Source organism: Mixophyes fleayi, chromosome 4 (genome assembly GCF_038048845.1).
Source record: "Mixophyes fleayi isolate aMixFle1 chromosome 4, aMixFle1.hap1, whole genome shotgun sequence".
NCBI classification, from domain to species: domain Eukaryota; kingdom Metazoa; phylum Chordata; class Amphibia; order Anura; family Limnodynastidae; genus Mixophyes; species Mixophyes fleayi.
This window is the reverse complement of record NC_134405.1, coordinates 229,467,284-229,489,294: the sequence shown is the minus strand read 5'-3', so window position 1 is coordinate 229,489,294 and position 22,011 is coordinate 229,467,284. Positions and strand designations below refer to the sequence as shown.

General features: G+C 39.1%; 1 protein-coding gene across 1 annotated transcript in view; it reads left to right on the top strand.

Annotated features, from left to right (window-relative positions):
• The first annotated feature begins 3,414 nt into the window (after positions 1–3,414).
• NDUFA12 (NADH:ubiquinone oxidoreductase subunit A12) overlaps positions 3,415–22,011 on the top strand; it is a 32,812-nt gene continuing 14,215 nt past the window's right edge. The window contains exons 1-3 of the mRNA XM_075209409.1: positions 3,415–3,562; positions 9,394–9,476; positions 10,810–10,897. Of these exons, the coding sequence (XP_075065510.1) occupies positions 3,474–3,562; positions 9,394–9,476; positions 10,810–10,897 (260 nt within the window). The 5' untranslated portion in view covers positions 3,415–3,473. The remainder of the gene's footprint in view (positions 3,563–9,393; positions 9,477–10,809; positions 10,898–22,011) is intronic.

The following is a 22,011-nucleotide window of genomic DNA, read 5'->3' as shown; positions in this document are numbered from 1 at the left end:
AAGCAGGATAAGCCATGTTGCAATGGCATCCCTTAGTTTTTCAAACTGGTTGTCAGCGGTATTACCTCTGACCTGCGCCTTGTCTCGTCTCTGATAACCACCTCTCACTTCTGCCTTCAAGACTTCTCCTATGCTGCTTCCCACTTATTGAATTTCCTAACACGCTCAATCAGACTTTCCCACAGCCTTCAAATCTATAGATGCTCTTTGAAAACCCATCTCTTTTTTAGAGGTGACCTCATCCTTGATAACAAAATTCACACTAATGCACCCTCAAAACTATCCCAATCTCCACTCTGAACCACACTCGCTCCTCTTGTTTCAGCTGTGCCCTCTTCCCTTACAAATCTACGATAATAATAATAATAATATGCCTCTTAGTAAAACAGATGATACCCAGATTAGCTTCCTCTGAAAAATGTGATGTTCTTGGGTACATGCTGCTGCTGTCCCTGCTGGTGAAGGTGAATCACCAACCCAGTGGGCTGTCACAATCATATAATCTTTAGTTTGCCCAGTTCCGCTTGTCCACATATCTGTGGTTAAGTGTACAATGGGTAGAGGGCATTTTGTAGCCCAATAATTACATTTTTACAAACCTTCTGATAGAGGTGAGGAATAGCTTTTCTAATAAAATGGTGTTGTGATGGAATTTGGTAAAGGGGACACAAGACATCAAGTAACTGTCTAAAACCAGCTGCATTAGTGGATATTGGACGCAGATCTAATAAAAGCATAGTCGCCATGGCGTCTGTGATCCACTTTGCGACTGGGTGACAGCTTTCATACTTGCTTCCTCTTGGAAAGGATTGTTTAACAGTCAATTGTTGTAAACTAGGACGTCCGTGGCAGAGACCCTTTTTAGTGGGTATCCCTTGGACGTCTGCGTTTGACCTGTGTGTTCTGGGGGTTGTTGCTGCCATTACTGATGACCCGGGTGTTCCATTTTCCCTGAGTGTTGCTTGTTGTTTCTGCCGTGGCGCAACCTGGGGTGCCTATAGTGGGGGAATAAAGGTTAGAGAGAAGGAGAGAGGAGAAAAGGGAGTGGGGGGTAGCACTAGAAGTGGTATAGACAATATACTTATGTGCTAATGAATTTAGCAGATGGTTATAGCTCGTTTTGCAGTTTTCAATGTTACAGCTCTTTTGCTTAGTGTCTATAGCTCTTATGCGGTGTATATTGTGCGTGGGCCTTTTTTGTCGCTGACTGCTGATCAGGAGTTTATAGCCCTGGGATATTGAGGTGGTATTGGATTGTTTATAGCTCTAAGTTTATAGTCTTGTAATTTGGGTAATTACAGAGGATCACTCATGTTTATAGCTCAGAGGGTATCTGATATTGGTGGTAGCATTAGTAGTACTGATTGGAAAACCCCTGTAATAGGGTAGAAGATGAAGGTTAACCTGGGGACTAAGTGGTGAGACTTGGTTGTCTCAAGGTGATACTTGTGAGTGTAATGTGTGATCTATGTGTAGGGCATAGGGGGAGGATCTATAGATTCCTCTAATAGATAAGTGTTGGAGTTTATACTGTTGTTTAAGAGTGTGTGTAGTTGGACGAAGTGCTGTGTGTGTCTTGTAAATATTCTTTGTGTTGTGGGTGGGATGCGGAGGTACCGTGTATTGGGCAGCAAATATAGTCTTTGAAGGTTGCTCTTATAAGAGCTGTTTGTTTAAGTGCCTTTATAGGCTGGTGCTGAAGTGTTGCGGGTGAAGTTTCCCTCTTCTATCTTCCGAGGGATAAAGGAGGAGAAGCGGTAGCCTGGCCGAGCGGTTTCCTGGTTCGGCAGTTGGAACGCATATGCGTTACAAATGCCGAACTTCCGGTGTAGTAAGTGGAACGCACAGGTTCCGGTGCGTTCCACTGCTGGGTGTTGATAGGCGCTGTATCTACCGTCTCCTCTTGATGGCTTTTGTTCGGAGAGAGTTGCTGTAGGGTGGTTAGCAGTGTGCAGAGTCTTCTTGTCCTCTACTGTGTTTCCAGGAAATACAAAAGAGTTTCCGAAAATAAAATAGGAAATAAAATCCGAGTACTACTTACGAGGTAGACTGGCTGTGTGTGAGGGAACACAATTGAAAAGATGGGACATTTCAGTCTTGATAGACCCCTCATAAAATGCACAATCTGATGTCTAAAGAAGAAGATTTTAAACCATTTCTTGTTGGCTCTTCACCCCCCACCTTAGGAATTTAGCTGTCAATAAAGACAGATTGATCTTCCAAACGTCACAGGGCTTTCAAAGTGAGCTGAGATCGGAATGTCCAAAGGACCTTGAAGTCTCACCTCTGCTCATAGTTCGGCTTGGCTAAGTCTAAATCCTCTGCATACACAAACTACTCAGGAGATTTATCTGGGCCTGGCTATTTTCACAAGACCATTGATACTTGCCTAGGTCAGACTCAGATCAGATAACAAGATACACTTTGAAAGGTTACATAAAATATTTGCAGTGTTATACATAAATTCAACAGAAAATAACAGTCAGTCATTAGATATACTATATTTCGTCACACACAGGCGCGGGCTGGCAATTTCAGCCCGGGGGGGCGCACAGGCGGCCGCATCTCGGGATACGGGATGCGGCCGCGTCATTAAAGACGCGGCCACATCTCGTGTCATGTGATGCGGCCGCCTGTGCGATGATGCGGGATGCGGCCGCCGGTAAAAATCCAGCCCGCCCCTGGTCACACATATATTGTGGTGTATAAAGAAATTCCTTTAATAAAGTGTTTGATAATATAGTTATTTATTCATTATGCTCTGTTGTAAACATTTCTACATATAATGTAGTGTAATAAAAAGTTATTTAATTCTGTTAATAAAGTAATTTAGTCATTACATTTTAGTTTAATTTAACGTTGGTTTTATCTATTTAAAGATGAATACGGCATTTTAAAACACATTATAACCATAGTCAGTGGCCATATTATGGGAATTGTATTGTTCAAGAGCACATCTAGCCAGCACAGAGTGTGGCTTGTGTGGGTGTTTCTACACAGAAATGAAGAGTCCCTGGAAATTAAGTTTACCAATTTGGGAGTCGTGGCCAACATGATGGTTTACTGGACACATTTTGGTGTAATTCGAGGAAGTTACAGCACAATTCACTTGTCAGATAATTCAATATTCAGGCATAAGAGAGTTCAGGTTTTATCTGTATCCTGATTCCTGGCCTGCTAAGTGCTTCTTAATTTGGTTAACATTTTTTAACTAGATTGTGATATTGATATACTGGGTGGGATTCTAAGTATTTTGTGCCATTAATACATACTATGTGTTTGTCCAGCATCACTTTGTCCCTGAAAACTCTGTTTCTAGTTGGAAATGCCAATTATTGATTATCTGCAACAACAATAAGTCGTTTTAGGGCAAGGATGAAGGCGTTCTAAATACTGGAACTGTTTGTGAACCTGCCTTGTTTCCACCCGGAGCGCTGTGTGAGACGGACTGCGGCTGGGGAAGCCACCAGAAGATGGCGGAGTACATGCAGCTGGTGCGGAGGGCGCTGCAGCAGATCCGGGCACACGGCGGGCTCCGGGGCTCTTTTTGGCAATTTATCAGGTTAGATTCGGGGACGCACAGTCCTGCTCGGTGGTCAGACATTTGGAGCGGTACAGCGGTCTTTCTGCCCCTTCCATCCACCTTGGCTGTCACCTTGTATCGGAGATGAAGCTGATTGACCTCTGATGGACTTAGACATGATATGAAACCTAATGAATAGGTCAGCAGTGCAATGTTGAGTTATAAGATCGGGACCTATTCAAAACTCAGGTCTGGACTTCATCCTGCTGAGGCTGACAGGTTAATTGTTACTTTAGGATTTATAGAGGATGAGTATTCTAAGAAAATATGATTACTATCCATAATCTGAAAGTCTACTGGAGAGCATCATTGTCTCGCCATGATATTGTATTTACAGCACGTTTTCCAGCATCTTAGTAACATTCAGGTTATATGCACCTCATGCCTGTTGTCTGTTCAATGGTTCCCAACAGTTTCAGTGATAGTTGTGATGAGGATTGATAAACATAAATTACATTTTCAGATTTTAGTTTATGATTGCAAGATATGTCATAATGTCATTAACATTGCTAGTAGAATATGGTCTAAAGTAGCTTAGTCAGTATTGCTGTATCATAGAGTCTCCCCTGTTCTGCACTTCAATTTTATTTTGGTTTGTTTGAATACATTGTGAAGATTATCATCATCATCACCATTTATTTGTATAGTGCCACTGATTCCGCAGCGCTGTACAGAGAACTCATTCACATCAGTTCCTGCCCCATTGGAGCTTACAGTCTAAATTCCCTAATATACACACAGACAGAGAGAGACTAGGGTCAATTTTGATAGCAGACAATTAACCTACCAGTATGTTTTTGGAGTGCGGGAGGAAACCCATGCAAACACGGGGAGAACATACAAACTCCACACAGATACGGCCATGGTCGGGAATTGAACTCATGACCCCAGCGCTGTGAGGCAGAAGTGCTAATCACTGAACCAATGATTGAATTGTTTACACATTCACAATTTGTTGTTTAATGCTCAGTATATGGAAGACTTTTAAGCTCCCTCAAAACTCATCCAACATTAAATTTATATTCCTTAAACAGTCATTTGTCAAAAAAAGAAGAATCCATACAGGAATATGAACAAACGCATCAAGGATATTATTTATATAATATCACACACAATAACAATTATATTTTCATAATTATTATAGATCCATAATTGTGTTTGAATGTTTTTAAAATTATACAGAATATCATATACTAGATATACTGAACTATTAATCCATTATGAAAACTTAATAGCAATGAATGCTTGTATATTATTAAGGGCTGTTGCTTTTTATTATTGCGGGTTCCCCTGCTATAGAGCCCCCAGCCCCGGCTGGCAAAGCCTAGTGCAGGTATTCGTAAAATCCAGGGGGTCAGCCTAGGCTAGTGGCACTAGAGTTAAGCTGTTGGGTAGTGGGTGGTTGTTTATTTTTTTGTAGTAGGTACCCTGCCAGTGGTAGTGCAGCGGGGGGGATTAATTTTTTTCTTTTTCATTAGATAGTGCTGGTGGGGGGAGGGGTGGAGGCAGGAGGATGTTTGTATTATTAGGTAGTGCCAGCATTGCCGCTTTAAATGTTGTAATTTCAACTGTATCGATGTTCTGATTGTTGACAGTATGGTCTGAATGGTGACATTTTAATTGTCGCCATTTCGACTACATCCTGAGATAACTATACTCAGGGATAATCTGTCTGCCAATATGCAGTGTAGGTGCTTTTTGTGTCACAAATATGCTCTTCTTTGGTAATACTTTTCATAACATATCATCCTTTTTAACAAATGGCGGTGTTTTAATCCAGTATTGTGAAAATAATAATGATCAACAGAATTATCAGTATTAAATAGAGAAAAAATTCCATGGAGTATCTCCCTTTTGTGTATGTATGTAGACATTAGAGATGTTCATTGACCCCCGTGTTTTGATTTTGGATCTGTATTAACTTCGTGTTTTGGCAAAAACGCCCTCACGTGTTTTGGTTTTGGATCTGTATTTTTTAAAAAATTGCAAAAATATGCTAAAATCAGATAATTTGGTTATTTTTTTGTTCCTACATTATTATTAACTTCAATAAAACTAATTTGCAGTCATTTCCAGTCAATTTTTACCACCATATCACCTCACAGGTCACAATATTGTTTGCATCCACTTTCGGCCAAAGACTGCAGCAAGCTGGCTGGCGAAGAGACAGAGCAACGACACAAACACATGGCAGTTTGTATCACAAGTAGGAAACATTGCCACACGGCAGTGACAGAAAAGAACAGTGGTGCAAGATGGAATTGTTCTTGGGCCCTACCACCCACCCTTATATTAGTTATTAAAAAGGACATGTACAGTTTAACAAACCAAGCACTTCAGCGACAAGGAGTGACACTTTTGTGGCTAAAGTGCTTGGTTTGTTTGGGCCCCCACAAAACAAGCTACCAATGGGCTTAAGGCAGCTATGGTAACAGTGCTGTCAATGAACTGTAAGACTGCAGCTAGCTGGCTGGTTACTGAGCAACAGAGCAATAGCACAAACATATGCCAATTTATAGCACATCTAGGAAACATTGCCACACAGCAGTGGCAGAAAAAAGGGTGCAAAATGAAATTGTCCTTGACTTGATAAGATTAATGGGCAGCAAACTAGACAAGGTTATAAAGTGGACAATATAATGACATTGATTATTATTATTATTAGGACAACAATTGAAATGTAGACAGTATTATCCTGAACTCTAACCTTGTCCCTATTAAAGTAATTTCATTGTTTTCCAATAAGCATTGTCTATGCCTATCCCTTAGATTTTCTAACAGGCTGTCTTCGGTTGGCCTTTTTGTGAAGCCGGTGATACACAAAGTAGCCTACCTCTGAAAAATTTGGAATTTTTAGTTAGATGCTGCTGCTGTTCCTGCTGCTGAAGACGATTCACCGACCCAGTAGGCTGTCGGTCATATAATCTTTAGTTTGCCCAGTTCCGATTGTCCACTTATCTATGGTTAAGTGTACATTGGGTAGATGGCATTTTGTAGCCCAATAATTAAAATTTTTATAACCTTCTGATACAGGTGAGGAATTGCTTGTCTAGTAAAATGGTGTTGAGATGGAAATTGGTTATGGGAACACAAGACCTCAATTAACTGTCTAAAACCAGATGCATTAATTGTGGATGTTCGACGCAGATCTAATACTAGCAAAGTGACCATGGCGACTGTGATCCGCTTTGCGACTGGGTGACAGCTGTCATACTTGCTTCCTCTTGCAAAGGATTGTTTAACAGTCAATTGTTGTAAACTACCAGTAGTCTTCTTTTTGGTCTGCTTGTGGGATGAAGATTCATCCCCAACAGCAGCAGTGTGCCTAACGGTCAAGAATTTTTCAGAGGAATCCTGGATAGGGGAGGAGTCTTCTATGCTTAGCAACTTGGATGCAGAGCTAGCTCTGATCACTTGTGAGGATATTGATGATGAAGGTGTTGGGGGTGTAGATTGCAGGTGCTGGGATCTAGCTGAGAGAAGGTAGGTAGATGATACTGGACTGCTTGTTATTTTTTAGCATAAGTTTCTGATTTTCCTCAGAGCTTGCCATGAACTCTCTTCAAATGGCGTAACATGGATGAGGTTCCTAGATGGTTAAAGTTCCTACCCCTACTGATTGTGGCTTTACAAACGCTACAAATGGCTAGACAACTGTTGTCAGGATTTGGGTAAAAATAATTCCACACATAAGGGGTGGATTTTTTTGGTCTTATACCCAGGCATGACAATGGCCTTCTTCTTATCACTGGCAAGAACTTCTGCAATCTTTGTTTGAAAGTGTATGAAAATAATATTGTGACCTGTGAGGTGGTCAAAATTGACTGCAAATGACTTGAAATTAGTGTTGTTGACGTTAATAATGTAGGGGGGATAAAAAGCAAAATAATCATCATCATTTATTTATATAGCGCCAACATATTCCATAGCGCTTTACAATTTGGGACAAACACAGTAAACTAATAAATAAACTGAGTAAAACAGACAAAGAGTTGAGAAGGCCCTGCTCGCAAGCTTACAAAATAATGTGATTTTAGGAAAAAAAGATATCCTCATTAGCGCCGTCGTCAGCTACACAAATATCCCCCTCATCCTGTTGCAAATCCAAAGTGGCATCCTCATTTTCTATATCACCAGCTACACTTGGGCTGCTTATCCACACATTTGCAGAAATGGTGAAAGGAGGCTTATGAGTACAGTATAAGAAAGGTCAGGCTTAGACATAGCACTCGTGGATAGACTCTCCTTAGGGATTTGTGTCATTTCTGAACATACGGTTTTCGGAAAAACTGAGCGTGAGCATCCCTAGTATACATACATACTTCAGTCTTCCCCATCAATTTGACCGAGTCTCACTCTGTTCCTTTCACTGTATTACTCTGTGGACCCCCGCTTGCTTCCGTTCCCCTCCTCATATCTTGACACAAGCACCTTAAGAATAACATATGCCAAGAATATCCTGCAGCCATCTGGATAAGAGAAATGATGCTAACTGGCTTTTTTCCCCCAAACATGCAGGATATACATAGATGTCAGGAATTGCACACATAAGAAGAGAAAACACAATAAGAACAGATACTTTGAATTGCGTAGAGAATAAGAGAAGTGATACTGAGAAATGGTACTGTGCAGCCAGCCATACATACAACACACGATCTGCAACTGAGAATTGTATGTGGCATACAAACCATTTAACATGGTGCAGTACTGTTGCTCATATGTACAAGTCGAGGACAAAATTAGTTATATTCATAATATGAGGTGAGCTGTACAGTTACAGTAAGAATTGGTTTAATATTATTTCCCTATGTTCCAACATCACCTCCCTCACCCCCTAAAGTTTCCCTCCATTTCCATTCTTTCATGCCCCCCTTTTCTTTCCTCAATTTGTTATGCTCCTCTTTCTTTACTTGCTTGAATCTCTGCTATTTCAACCAGTGATTTTGCAGGGTTTTCAAACAAGAAGGTCAAAGACTGCAGAATACCAGTAAGCCAATCTGTCTATTGATTGCACTAAAATAGTCTTAAGCAATGTTTTCTTATATCATTTTATACACAGACTACTAAATGTTCAACTACTAGTAGTTAATAGTTCATTTGCTGTACAACTTCATCTATAGGAAAGGTGTGTATCTTTAAGAACTATATTGATGATTTTGTATGACTTTCTTTTTACTGGTGAATATTCAGGACTTTAGATGGTAAACAGCAATTGTGGATGAGAGTCTGTTGTAGAAAACGTTTATTTAGTTGATATCCTTTTATAATATAGATCAATTAGACAATGATCTGTTTTATACTATACAGAACATATTGAAAGAGCTTTCCTACCTTCCAATGATTTTTATTGGTGTTTGTATGCTCTCCTGCAACATTTAGCTGTCATTTGTTTTTCTTCTAGCATCTATATCTTGTTGTGCCCATGTATTGTTATCAAGTAGAGGGCTTTATTTCTGACCCTTGAGACACCGTACTAAGCTGCATTCACGATACAATTGTATTTTTTTATACTCTTCCAGTAGAGCTATCTCTGTTATGGGGTAAAGAAAATAAAAAAAACTCTACTATATGTAATGTATATACAGTACTTAAAGCTACAGAAGGAAAGTAGAATGTAAAATATATACTGTATTGTAAACTTTACATTAGGACATGTACAAGCCAAATTATTTAGCAGAAAATCCCTATAAGTTTCAGGCAGTTTTCTTTTCATCTGAAAATGATATTTAATCTGGTTTAGTTACAGTTTTAACATTTAAGTTGAGATGCTACTGTGCATTTGTATCACATTTTATTCTTGTTTCTTGCAGATCTAGTGATCTAAAAACAGGCACACTTATTGGCTTGGACAAGTATGGCAACAAATATTTTGAAGACAAGCGCAACTTTTTTGGTAAGACCATGTTACCTTAAATAAAAGCTTAACCCAATATTTTTGCTAATGTTCTTTATACTTTCATAATTCAACATTGCATGCAAACATGTTTACTGATTCTATATTGTACCTTACAAGTATTCTATAAAAAGAATATGCTAGAAGACCAGGGGCTAGATTTACTAAGCTGCGGGTTTGAAAAAGTGGGGATGTTGCCTATAGCAACCAATCAGATTCTAGCTGTCATTTTGTAGAATGTACTAAATAAATGAAAGCTAGAATCTGATTGGTTGCTATAGGCAACATCCCCACTTTTTCAAACCCGCAGCTTAGTAAATCTAGCCCCAAGTGTGTCCCAGGATACAGATCTTGATGTTGGTGCAGTGAAATTAAATATTGGACCATTCCAGATATTTCCACAAAAGTCCATAAGAGATGTTTAGGGGAAGGGATCAATGCAGTCACTCCAGTAATCAATACACTCTCTAAACCTTATAGCTATTTAACGTGGCATTGCTAGATCTCCGGTCCAGAATTTGTCTTCTTCCCTTGTAATCAATGTCTAGTCCTCTTATCCTCTGCATGTATTTTGCCAGACAGGTGGCATTAAGAAGTAGCCAGGTGGGGGCAGTTGTAATACTTTGTAATAATATTGAATAATGTTGGAGTTTATTGCCCACACCTGCCAGTACTGGTCAGACTGGTGGTAGCACACACTGCTGGCTGTAGTGCTCATATAGTGCCTGTTCTAATAGAATAAACCACTGTTTCTCCTATTCTAATGGGACTCTGTTATGCTCCAAGAGGCTGATGACAATTAAAACCACCTGGGTGGAGCACCCGGGAAATAGGTGCTGGGGAGAACACTGCTACTATTTCATTCCTAAATACACTGGACAAATAAATAAAAAAAAAAAAAAATACATTTTTTTTTTTTTTTTTTAAAGAAAAGCCATTATCAGGTGGTAAAATCTGAAATGCAGTACACGTCCTCTCTGGAAAATATAAGCTCCGCACAAGCACCGATGTGTGGCAAATACCGACAAAATACTGTGATTACAACACATACAAAATGTATAGAAAATGTCATGAACCATAAATGCCGCGATGCGTTACTAATTGTATTCTTTAAAATATGTAATTTATTAATCACGTTATTATCTAAACAATAAATCAGAGCACTGGCAATACCCCTTGTTTTATTTTTATTGAAGTGAATATTTTGCATATAACAAGTGCCGAATTCTCCTCTCTTGTATGTTCTCGCTTTATGAAGCTATTGTTTGTGCTGATAAAGGACAATAATCTCTGCTATAGGTGCTTGTTCACACTTCTTTATCTGTTCTTCCAGGACGTCACCGATGGGTAGAGTATACGAGTGAGATGAATGGTAAACCAACATACTGGGATGTGGATGGTAGTATGGTGCCCCCTGAATGGTGAGTGTATACACTCATAAGGAATTGCTTATATATGTGTTGAAGATATTTAACCTACAGAGAGCTTTTTAGCCACCACACATACAATGTTGACATTGTTCATAAATAAATCAAATAAAAAATAACTAGTAATTTGTTTTTGTTAGTTTACCGCATTTTTTTGTGCTTTGCATCAGATGTTAAGACATTTTGCCCCTCTTATTAATCTATTACTCAAAGTTTCAGGAAACTATCAGAAATGGGTTAGAAATTGTTGCTTGTGCTAATTCCACATAAAGAAAAGAATCTGTTGCTGCAGCGTTTGTACACAGATGTCAGTTTCAACCATTGGTCAATAATAAATAGAAAGATTGATATTGTAACAATAGATCCTATGTGACTCTGCATCATCGTTTGCTACAAAAAGGGAACATCTGACCTTTATATGTCAATGGATATTATTTTATCATCCATTGTTTATCATGTGAAAATGTGTTTATCGTAGATAAACACTCTGTTTTCATTTCAACATGGGCTAGCGGGTTGGAGTTTAAAGAATTGAGGAACTATGCGGCTGCATTCTCTTCACTTCCACCCAATCAGAGTGCCTAGTCTACAACCCACATCCTCCTGGGCTCACCTGAGGTTGCCTTTTCTGACATGTTCACCCCTGCCCTGCTTATACCATTCAATATTCTCAGATTGTGGTCTCTCCAGCTTGTAGTCCTTGGTTCTAAATCGCCCTCTCTCCTTGTCTTCCTCTACCCATCCCTTACCATCTTCTATATACATAAAGGAAGTGTTCTATATATTATTTGACTATACTTATGTCACTATTCAATAGTTCTATGTAGCTCACCAATTGCCCAAATATTTCTGTTGTACCATTCTTTTATCGACAACCAGAATATTAAATAAGGAATATATATAAAAAAAATTGGATACATCTGCTGCTCTTGGATTTAAATGCCGTGAACCAGAAGTGCCTTATATTTCTCCCTGGTAAACGGTATTCTGTCTGCACAGTGATCTTGGAACTTAGCAGTGTGATACATATTCCAGGAAATAACATCTTTTTGTCCATTATACTCCGTTGATTGTAGCAGATAATTAATGCTGTTCTATTATTGGTAACTGACGGTTATGTTATTCCTCACACCTCCATATTGACAACTTAAACAAGTTACTAAAGTAGATATCCATATGTCCATTTTAGTATTTCATCATTATTCAGTGAACTATCAGTATGAGAAAAATATATGGTGTGTTAAGAGGATTAGTATAAGCAACAAGATACACACTTGCATGTGTTCAACAAAGATAACTCCTAACTTTGCTTCCTAACCGAATTATCATTGTCCTCTATCTATAATTTTTGTTTACAGTTTTGATACAAGTCTTCCTGTCTGATTAGTGTATTTCAGTAGATTTCTTTTTGTTCATGTGATAGTGTGTGTTTTACCACACTATACATCACACATGTTTGATTTTTAAATATTCCAATAAATGGGGCTAGCCAGTGCTGATATTTTCACTGTGTAAGATGCATATAAAATCCTTTATACTGAATGAAAGAACAGATAACAAATCCCTGCTCACATCCACACCCCTAAGGAGTGATGGATGTTGTGTGCTCTACCACATTTTGCATCGTGCATCTATTTGACTTTTTTTTTTCTTCTTTAAATTAAAGTGACGTATATGTTAAAATAGATGGCACGGACAAGTCGGGACTAGTTGATTGTTATTTATGGCCTGATATATAAAAACACAGATTTAAAAGAGTACATGATTTTTTCACATGACTGATCCCTGTCTATGTTTAATAGAAACAGAGAGAGCTCTATTGTGAGTTATATATAGGTGATGTTTCTTCTAGGATGTGAATGGTGTTAGAAGTGCTCCAGTTTATCCTCCACTGGACACAACTTCTAAAACCATGTGTGCACATTCATAGTCTGCATTGACAAGCATGGATTATTGGCATATACATGTGCCTTGCATTTACAAATCAAACTCATTTATGTTATATTAAAATAAATAGCATAATGTACTATTCATCAATCTGACTCCTTACCTGTGTGTCTATCATCAACCATCCCTCATCACTTCCTCATCATTTATCACCTATCACTTGTCATACTTCTGATGAATGATGATGTTTGACAAGTGATTATCCTAGACTGGGCACTGTAAACGCATGCTCCTTCAGTATTATTGAACATCACAGGACCTTTACCCAGCCCTAATGAGGAAACCTGATTTCCAAAAGTCATTGTTAAGCACCTTTTTGTGCTTGAATAAACTTTATTCCATTGAGACCTATTTTCAGGTAAACAGGTGTGAAGTCTGCCAGAGTGAAGTGTTTGGGGCTGGTTGTAGCATTATTTTGATTGACAGAATTACAAAATAAAATGCATTTTATTTTATTCCCATAAGTGGACAATATGGCAATTGCATGCGTTGAATATGTCTCCTTATTTTTACATTCATATTCAATATACAGAACTGACATAGTTTGCAAACTTTGAGAATAATTAGCCATCATTTTAACCTGCATAGTTTACTATAGTTTCTCTGCACCACAAAAGGCAGATCTTGAAGAAAAGCTGTCAAAAAGATGGCAAATGAAAAGAAAATATACTCTCAGTATAACTAGCTTTAGAATTGTAAACCAGGTATTTTGTGTTTGTCAAACTTCTAGACAGAACTCTAAAGATCGCTTTGCTGAAGGTGTAGCACAGGGTTTCCCAAACCCAGTCCTCAGGGCTCCCTAACAGTGCAGGTTTTCCATATCTCCTTGCTGGAGCACAGGTGTATTCATTACTGACTGACACATTGTAACAGATCCACAGGTAGTCCTAATTATGTCACATGTGATCCAGAAAACCTGCACTGTTGGGGATCCCTGAGGACTGGCTTTGGGAAACCCTGGTGTAGCAAATTTCCCAAAGGCTGATTAGTATCTTCTGTCCTTTTGTAATATTAGACAATGATCACATTGAAAAAACGTGCTGCTGTTATAAAATGTTTACATTTTGCAGTATTTGCTTTTTGTTTTTTTATATTTAAATGTTGTGTCCTATATGGTCTTCAACTATATGGTCTTTTTTTTGCAAATATGTCCCTAACTAACCTGCAGTGTTGGTAAAATTATGCTCTAGGAGAGACAAATTTCACTTAGCAATGTTAGCTGAGCTTGTGCTATGTTGTACTGTTATCGAGAGCAGCTCTGGCATCATAACACTGTGCCTACAAGGTCTAATTGCTGACAACTAGTCATAAAGTTTCCCAGCAGATGTACTTAAGAGGTGGGAGGAGTTGGATTACCTTTATTGAGGTGGGAGGAGTTGGAGTACCTTTATTGAGGTGGGAGGAGTTGGAATACCTTTATGGAGGTGGGAGGAGTTGGAATACCTTTATGGAGGTGGGAGGAGTTGGAATACCTTTATGGAGGTGGGAGGAGTTGGAATACCTTTATGGAGGTGGGAGGAGTTGGAATACCTTTATGGAGGTGGGAGGAGTTGGAATAGCTTTTATGGAGGTGGGAGGAGTTGGAATACCTTTATGGAGGTGGGAGGAGTTGGAATACCTTTATGGAGGTGGGAGGAGTTGGAATACCTTTATGGAGGTGGGAGGAGTTGGAATACCTTTATTGAGGTGGGAGGAGTTGGAGTACCTTTATTGTGAATTTCTCCAAGATCAGCATGTTGTGGTAGAAATAAACTGTAATTAATATACAGGAATGCCTGCCTAGCAATCCAGAAACACTTTACTGATCACCTCCAGCATATCCCAGCATACAATTTACAGCATCTTTAGACAGGTGAACTGGGACTGAAAGCAACTGAAAAGTTGTTTGTTTGTTTTTTTTTTTGTTTTTTATCAATATCTGTTTGTTTTGTTATTTTGAGACATTCAAATACAAATTTAATGAGGGGAAGCAAAATCTTTCCAGGGGGCCTGATCCTATTTGCGCTAGATGTTGCTTTTCAGTTGCTATATAAGATGTATGAATTTCCAAACACATCTTACTTAAACTTCTATTCCACCGATATTTTAGCCAATGGGAAGGCTTACTTTTAATTTGAAAACTATATTGAATATATTTGGTATATATTTAATGTGATATGACACTTTGTTATATCTATTTATTATAGTATGTATTGTTCCTATTTTACCACTAGGGGGGGGTTCATGGCATTGTCATATTGGACTGAACTACTAGACACGCTACACTAACCTAATTTGTTCTGTGAAGTTGTTGTGACTATACAATATGATGTGTGTGACTTCCTTGCTGTAGCTAGCGGATAAAGATATGGCCATCAAGCCAATCTGTGATGTTTTTAGGCCTTTTACATTTAGGTATTGATGGGAGTAATATTATGCAGAAGGCTCGAAAGGAAAAAGCAAAAACTGTTGCTCAGTGATTGTCGTACACAAATGATCAGTGAGTACTTTCTCATACACTTACTATTCTAAGTGCTGTTACACATAATAATGAGAAGGAGAATGTCAAGAGCAACCTCGGGAAGGTCCAGGTATGTAACGGGTAATTTTTATTTCTATTGAAGCAATAAACTGCCATTTTGGCGATTATATGGATAGAAGGTGGTAAAGATTGCATCCAATATGTCACTGCTGAACTTTGTGATGCCTGGAGTATGTGTAATGCTAATATATTGAAATCTCTAGCTAGCAAGCCTCAAGATGGGCAAACCTAGGAGAGCTATCCAAGGGCTCCGTGGTACATTTGTTTTGTAATATCTCTTCAAGGAGCTTTGTAATGTCTGATCAAGATATGTGGATATCTTTGGACAAGTCCACCACATATGATAGAAGTCTCCCCTTTGGCCGCAACCTTGCCAAGCAGAGGAGACGCAAATGGGAGAATTTTATATAATCTGATAGAAACAAGTTACCAACTTGTATACATCTTTAATTAGTGTGAAGATTTTGCAATTCAGAAGAGATTTATAGGGGGGTGAGAGAGTGTAGACATATCTGCAAATAAGGATATTTATATTCTTTCTCCCCAACACCTACACATTTTAATATCCAGATTACACCTAATTAAATTGGCTCTATAGTTTAATGCAAGAATAAGGGGACACAATGGGTATCTGTCTAGTGCTTTTGTCAATTTGAATAGTGCTTGTGGTCATTCCATTAACTTAAGCTTTGGCTGAAGGGAGGGGTCATCTGTAAATGTGTTTAGTAGGTTTTAGGCAAGAAAAACCCCATATGGGGCTGCAGTAATGCACTGATACATGGGATCAAGCAGGAATTTGGCAGTTCCCAAGCTGGGCTCATTTTCATAAGTAAGGGCTGTTGTCTGGTTAGGCTGAGTGCAGTTTGACTTGAGCTTGTACCAAAATGATAAGAGAGCCTACATTTTTTTTTTGTGTTAGTTTAGTCTTTCTTATGAAACCGTACAAAGAGTTTAATACCCACCATAGGTCTATTTGCCTAGAATCTTAGGTTAGACATTGAAGTACCTTTTGAGTAAGTTTTCATGATTCACACAACGGTTGAGATCAGAATATCAGGAAGAAGCTTGTCCTATTTATATTAGACACAGTTTAACTTGAGGTGAGCAGGGCTGCAACACTAGCTGCTGTAAACATACATTCTCTCCACACTAGCGTGTTGTGCAACCAGAGATCATGTCCACTGCTAGCAAGATGACCGATCCTCCCTGCTGTTACTTCTGTTAGGTGGAAGCTGTGTATAATTTGCAGTTCACAACTGGATATGCAGCAAGAAATATGTAGTAGTCAGTCAAGTGTAAAATGAATGATATTGCCCATAATTGGGAGTACATTTTGCACTTATGTAGTTTTAGGACATTGTTCAGATGACAATAAGAGATCATTTTGTACAGAAAGCACTTTTTTTTTTTCTTTAAAAATAGGTGTCATGTTTTATATCATATTATAGGTGTCCTATCGGGCATATGTGGCTTTCAATAGTTTTCAAAAGTGGTTTTGCACATTTTTTGTGCGGACAATTAATATAGCCAATTGGAATACCTGGTAATTTATCTTTACAGCATACTGTGTTGGAACACATTTTTCATTGGACTTTGTATTTTCCATCATATTATTGGCACCACAATCGAGGATTATATCAATAATATTGCCACTTTTGGTCTTTTTTATAGAAGATTATTTTGCAGTCTCAGTCCTTATTTTATGTACTATTGAGCTATATATTAGCTATTAGATTGTTTTATAGGAGATCTAAGCTTTGCGCTATTTCTGTATTTTTTTGCTTTCAATAGTTGAATACAAGGAAAAAACCTTGCTACTTACGTTTGACCGTGTAGAAGAATTACTGGAATTTTGATTGGTCATGATGTAACGACAGAAAAGTATTGGAGCTGGGGAGTTATTTACCTGAAACACATTCTAGTGAGGTGTGAGTTTTATCCCATATGTAATGGTTTAGTTGTTTTTCCTAGTTTAATGCACTTTTTATTAGTGTCCTATGAAAACATTTTGTGTATGTTGTTCCAAACGGGTGGTGGCTTCTGTCTGGGAGTCCACCTTGGACACTTGGTTCAACTTTGAATGTTTTACTTTCACAATAATGTGAACCTATTTGGTTACAGTCCAGAAGATTTTTATTTCACTCTAATTGAAATAGAAAGTTGACACACAGACTTGGAGGTAATTTCTGATCTGCAAAGTTGGGATGCAGTAGGTAGAATACAGATTCATCCGGTATTTTTTGCAGCATTTACCATTCTAATTTTGGGTATTCTGATTCTGGCAAATGTGTAAGTTGTAAATGTGCATTTTTATAGCAGTTTTTAAAATACTGCTTTTAAGGTTGTTTACTGTTTATTATGGAACAATACAATCAGGCCAGTAACCTTGTAATTGTCTTCTGTACGTTCCCCTACTTGATTTCACGAAATATTTCACAAGGCCTGTTTATTGTTTCTAATAGGAAATTTTCCACGATCAGGCTGTAAGCATGACCATAGTCAGATCTGCATGCATGCTGCATTCTATATTTACATGGGGAGATGAACTCGATACAGTGGCTGTAATGTAAACTGTGTTTGCAGGATGAAAAAGAAAAGAAATGATCACAATCTTGATAGTGGGAAGTCCTAGCATATTGCTTATGAATTGCATGGTTCAATACTGACCTGTAGACTCTGGTTGGGTACGATTTGGTGATGGTGACTCTGTCGACACCAAAATGTTGACAGTCATTTAAAATGTTCACCTTGTGACTGTCGTCGGTAGTAATGTCGACATCCAAAGAGCAATGCCAGCGGCTGCCGGCGGACTTGCCGGCATTACAAATATTACCTAATAAAATTATCCCAATGGTCCGTGGTTGTTCCAAATAAAAGGTACCTAATGATGCCAGTGACAGCCGGTTCCCTTTGAATGTCAACACCAGGACTGTTGACAGTTCCACCGTCGGAAATATGACTACATCCTGTAGACTCTGTCCTTGTATCAGCTGTATTAATTTTGAGTATTTGTCCTTAAAAATATTTTAAATGCAATGGGATGAACTCTATACTGTATAATATATGTATAATATATATCAAATGTTTTCTTATAAATAAAATGTGGAATTTTAGAGACTATTGGTCTGATGCAGAGTTGGTCTCAAATTGATCGAAATTTACACTCACAAAAGCATCCGATTAAAATGAGCATATTTGCACTAGGGATGAGCGCGCTCGGATTTCTGAAATCCGAGCCCACCCGAACGTTGCGGATCCGAGTCGGATCCGAGACAGATCCGGGTATTGGCGCCAAATTCAAAAGTGAAACTGAGGCTCTGACTCATAATCCCGTTGTCGGATCTCGCGATACTCGGATCCTATAAATTCCCCGCTAGTCGCCGCCATCTTCACTCGGGCATTGATCAGGGTAGAGGGAGGGTGTGTTAGGTGGTCCTCTGTGCTGTGCTGTGCTGTGCTGTGCTGTGCTGTGCTGTGCTGTGCTGTGCTGTGCTGTGCTGTGCTGTGCTGTGCTGTGCTGTGCTGTGCTGTGCTGTGTTCTGCAGTATCAGTCCAGTGGTGCTGTGTGCTGTGCTCTGTCCTTCTGAGGTCAGTGGTGCTGCTGGGTCCTGTGCTGTGTCCTGTTCAGTCCAGTGGTGCTGTGTCCTGTGCTCTGTGCTTCTAAGGGCATAGTTATTTCCCCAATATTCCCCTGTGTTTAAAAAAATAAAAAAAAGTTTTTTTAAAAAATACCAAAAACTACTTTAATATTTTTTAATTACCACAAAATTTTCACAACCAATCCTGCAGTATAAGCCCATTGGTACTGCAATATTACCAAGTTCACACATTCAGCAGTAAAAGTCCAGTGGTACTGCAATATTACAAAGTTTACACATTCTGCAGTATCAGTCCAGTGGTGCTGTGTCGTGTCCTGTGCTGTGTCCTGTGCTCTGTCCTGCTGAGTTCCGTAGTGCTGCTGGGTCCTGTGCCGTGTCCTGTTCAGTCCAGTGGTGCTGTGTCCTGTGCTCTGTGCTTCTAAGGGCATAGTTATTTCCCCATTATTCCCAAGTTTTTAAAAAATAAAAAAAAAGTAAAAAATAATAAAAAATTAAAAAAAAAAAAATATATAATAATTATAACCAAATTTGCAAAACCAATCCAGCATTATAAGTCCATTGGTACTGCAATATTACCAAGTTCACACATTCTGCAGTATCTTGTGCTACATATAATGGAGAGCAAAAATTTGGAGGATAAAGTAGGGAAAGATCAAGACCCACTTCCTCCTAATGCTGAAGCTGCTGCCACTAGTCATGACATAGACGATGAAATGCCATCAACGTCGTCTGGCAAGCACGATGCCCAATCTCCTAGTACAGGGCATGTAAAATCCAAAAAGCCCAAGTTCTCAAAAAACAGCAAAAAAAGAAACTTAAAATCATCTGAGGAGAAACGTAAAGTTGGCAATATGCCAATTACGACAAGTAGTGGCAAGGAACGGCTTAGGCCCTGTCCCGTGTTCATGACTAGTGGTCCAACTTCACCCAAGGATCAAAGCCCTCCTCCCCCCCCCTACAAAAAATTTAAGAGAGTTATGCTGTCAGCAACAACAACAAAACAGCAAAGAACTCTGCCTTCTAAACAGATGACATCACAAATCCCCAAGGCGAGTCCAAGGGTGTTGTTGGTTGTGAACCCTGACCTTCCCATCACTGTACGGGAAGAGGTGACTCCATCCAGCATTTGCAGCACGCCCTCTGCATATGCTGGAAGGATCACCCACAGTCCAGTTACAGATTTGGCTAATGAAGGTGTGAATGTTGTGCACTGGGAGGAGGATATTGATGTAGCTGGCGCTGAGGAGGATGTTGATGATTATGATGCAGACAGATACCAAATTGCATTTCTCAATTTCTATTTATATTCTAGATTATATAACGGCTGAAAAGTTTTCTGTTTTACTCCTAGTGGAGAGGGGATCTGATGCAGACAGATACCAAACTGCCTTTGTCCATTTCTTTGTATATTTGAATTGCTAGTTCTACAGTCTATGCAGGCTGCTTTATTTATATTCAACTACAAGTGTAGGGTGGGGGGGGGGCATAGATAGCCACCAAAGTAACGTGGTCCATTTAATTTCACTTTCTAGCTCCACAGTCTGTGCAGCCTGCTTTTTTTTATCTTCAAAGTATTTATATTTACAAGCCTTGCAATCTAAATTAACTAGAGGTAGTGACGTGGTAGAACTCCAAAAGGCAGTTTGGAAGCCCCTGTACAAACTGGCTCTATTTTTTAACTGAGTTGTCCCCCCTCCAGTGTGTACTCGGAAAGAGTTTTTAGTGCAGCGGGGAACCTGGTCAGTGAGCGGCGAAGGAGGTTGCTTCCTCACAACGTTGAAAAAATGATGTTTATAAAAATGAATAATCAATTCCTCAATGAAGTACAGCACTGCCCTCCAGACAGTACAGAGGGACTGTGGTTGTGGAGTCCAGCGGGGACGAATTGATAATGTGTGAGGAGGAGGAAGTACACACTGTAGGGGGAGAGGAATCAGAGGTTGAGGATAAGGACGACATCTTTCCTCAGTAGAGCCTGTTTAGTTTGTACAGGGAGAGATGAATTGTTTTATTGGTGTGGGGGCCCAAACAAACCAATCATTTCAGCCACAGTTGTTTGGTAGGCCCTGTCGCTGAAATGATTGGTTTGTTAAAGTGTGCATGTCCTATTTCAACAACATAAGGGTGGGTGGGAGGTCCCAAGGACAATTCCATCTTGCAACTTTTTTTTGGGCATTATGTGACCATTCAACAGTCGTTTGCCATGTTCAAAAAGTAAAAGAAAATGCCAACAAATTCAATAAATTAAATCAAAAGTTAAATGCCCTGTCATTATTTAAAACAAGAGGTTTTGACGTGCTAGAATTAGTGTAGTGTTAAGATGTTATAAACACTACACTTGGAAATTGGAGGAGGTAATGTGGCCCCGGTATCAAATTGGGTACCGGGGCCACCCCACTATGCAGTCCAGATACTTGTTTGGTGGAATTCCGACACGTGGAGGGTTTTTAAATTATATTGTGGCCTCGGTACCAAATTGTGTACCGGGGCCACCACACTACGCAGTCAAGATACTTGTTTGGTGGAATTCAGACCAGTTGAGGGTTTTATTATTATATTGTGTGGACCACTCTATCTATACCACACTACAACTCTATACCACTCTATTTCCTACTTTAATTCTATTTAATTCTATTTCCTACTTTAATTCTATTACTAATTAATTACCATAAAGAGGAACAAAAAAAACCAATTTTACCAAAAGTATAATATGACTTAGACTTACAAACACTACACTTGAAAGATCGTGCCTTTAAATGAAAAAGTAAGTCTTCATTGCACGACTATGTGCAACAGGGACAGTTTTTTTCTTTACAAAGTCAACTAATAACACTTGGACCCTGTCTGTCTTTAACATACTTAATGGGATCTCAATGACGAATTGTCTGTAGCATGTTTGGAGGAGGTATTGTGGCCCCGGTATCAAGTTGGGTACCGGGGCCACCCCACTACGCAGTCCAGATACTTGTTTGGTGGAATTCTGACACGTGGAGGGTGTATTTATTTTATTGTGGCCCCGGTATCAAGTTGGGTACCGGGGC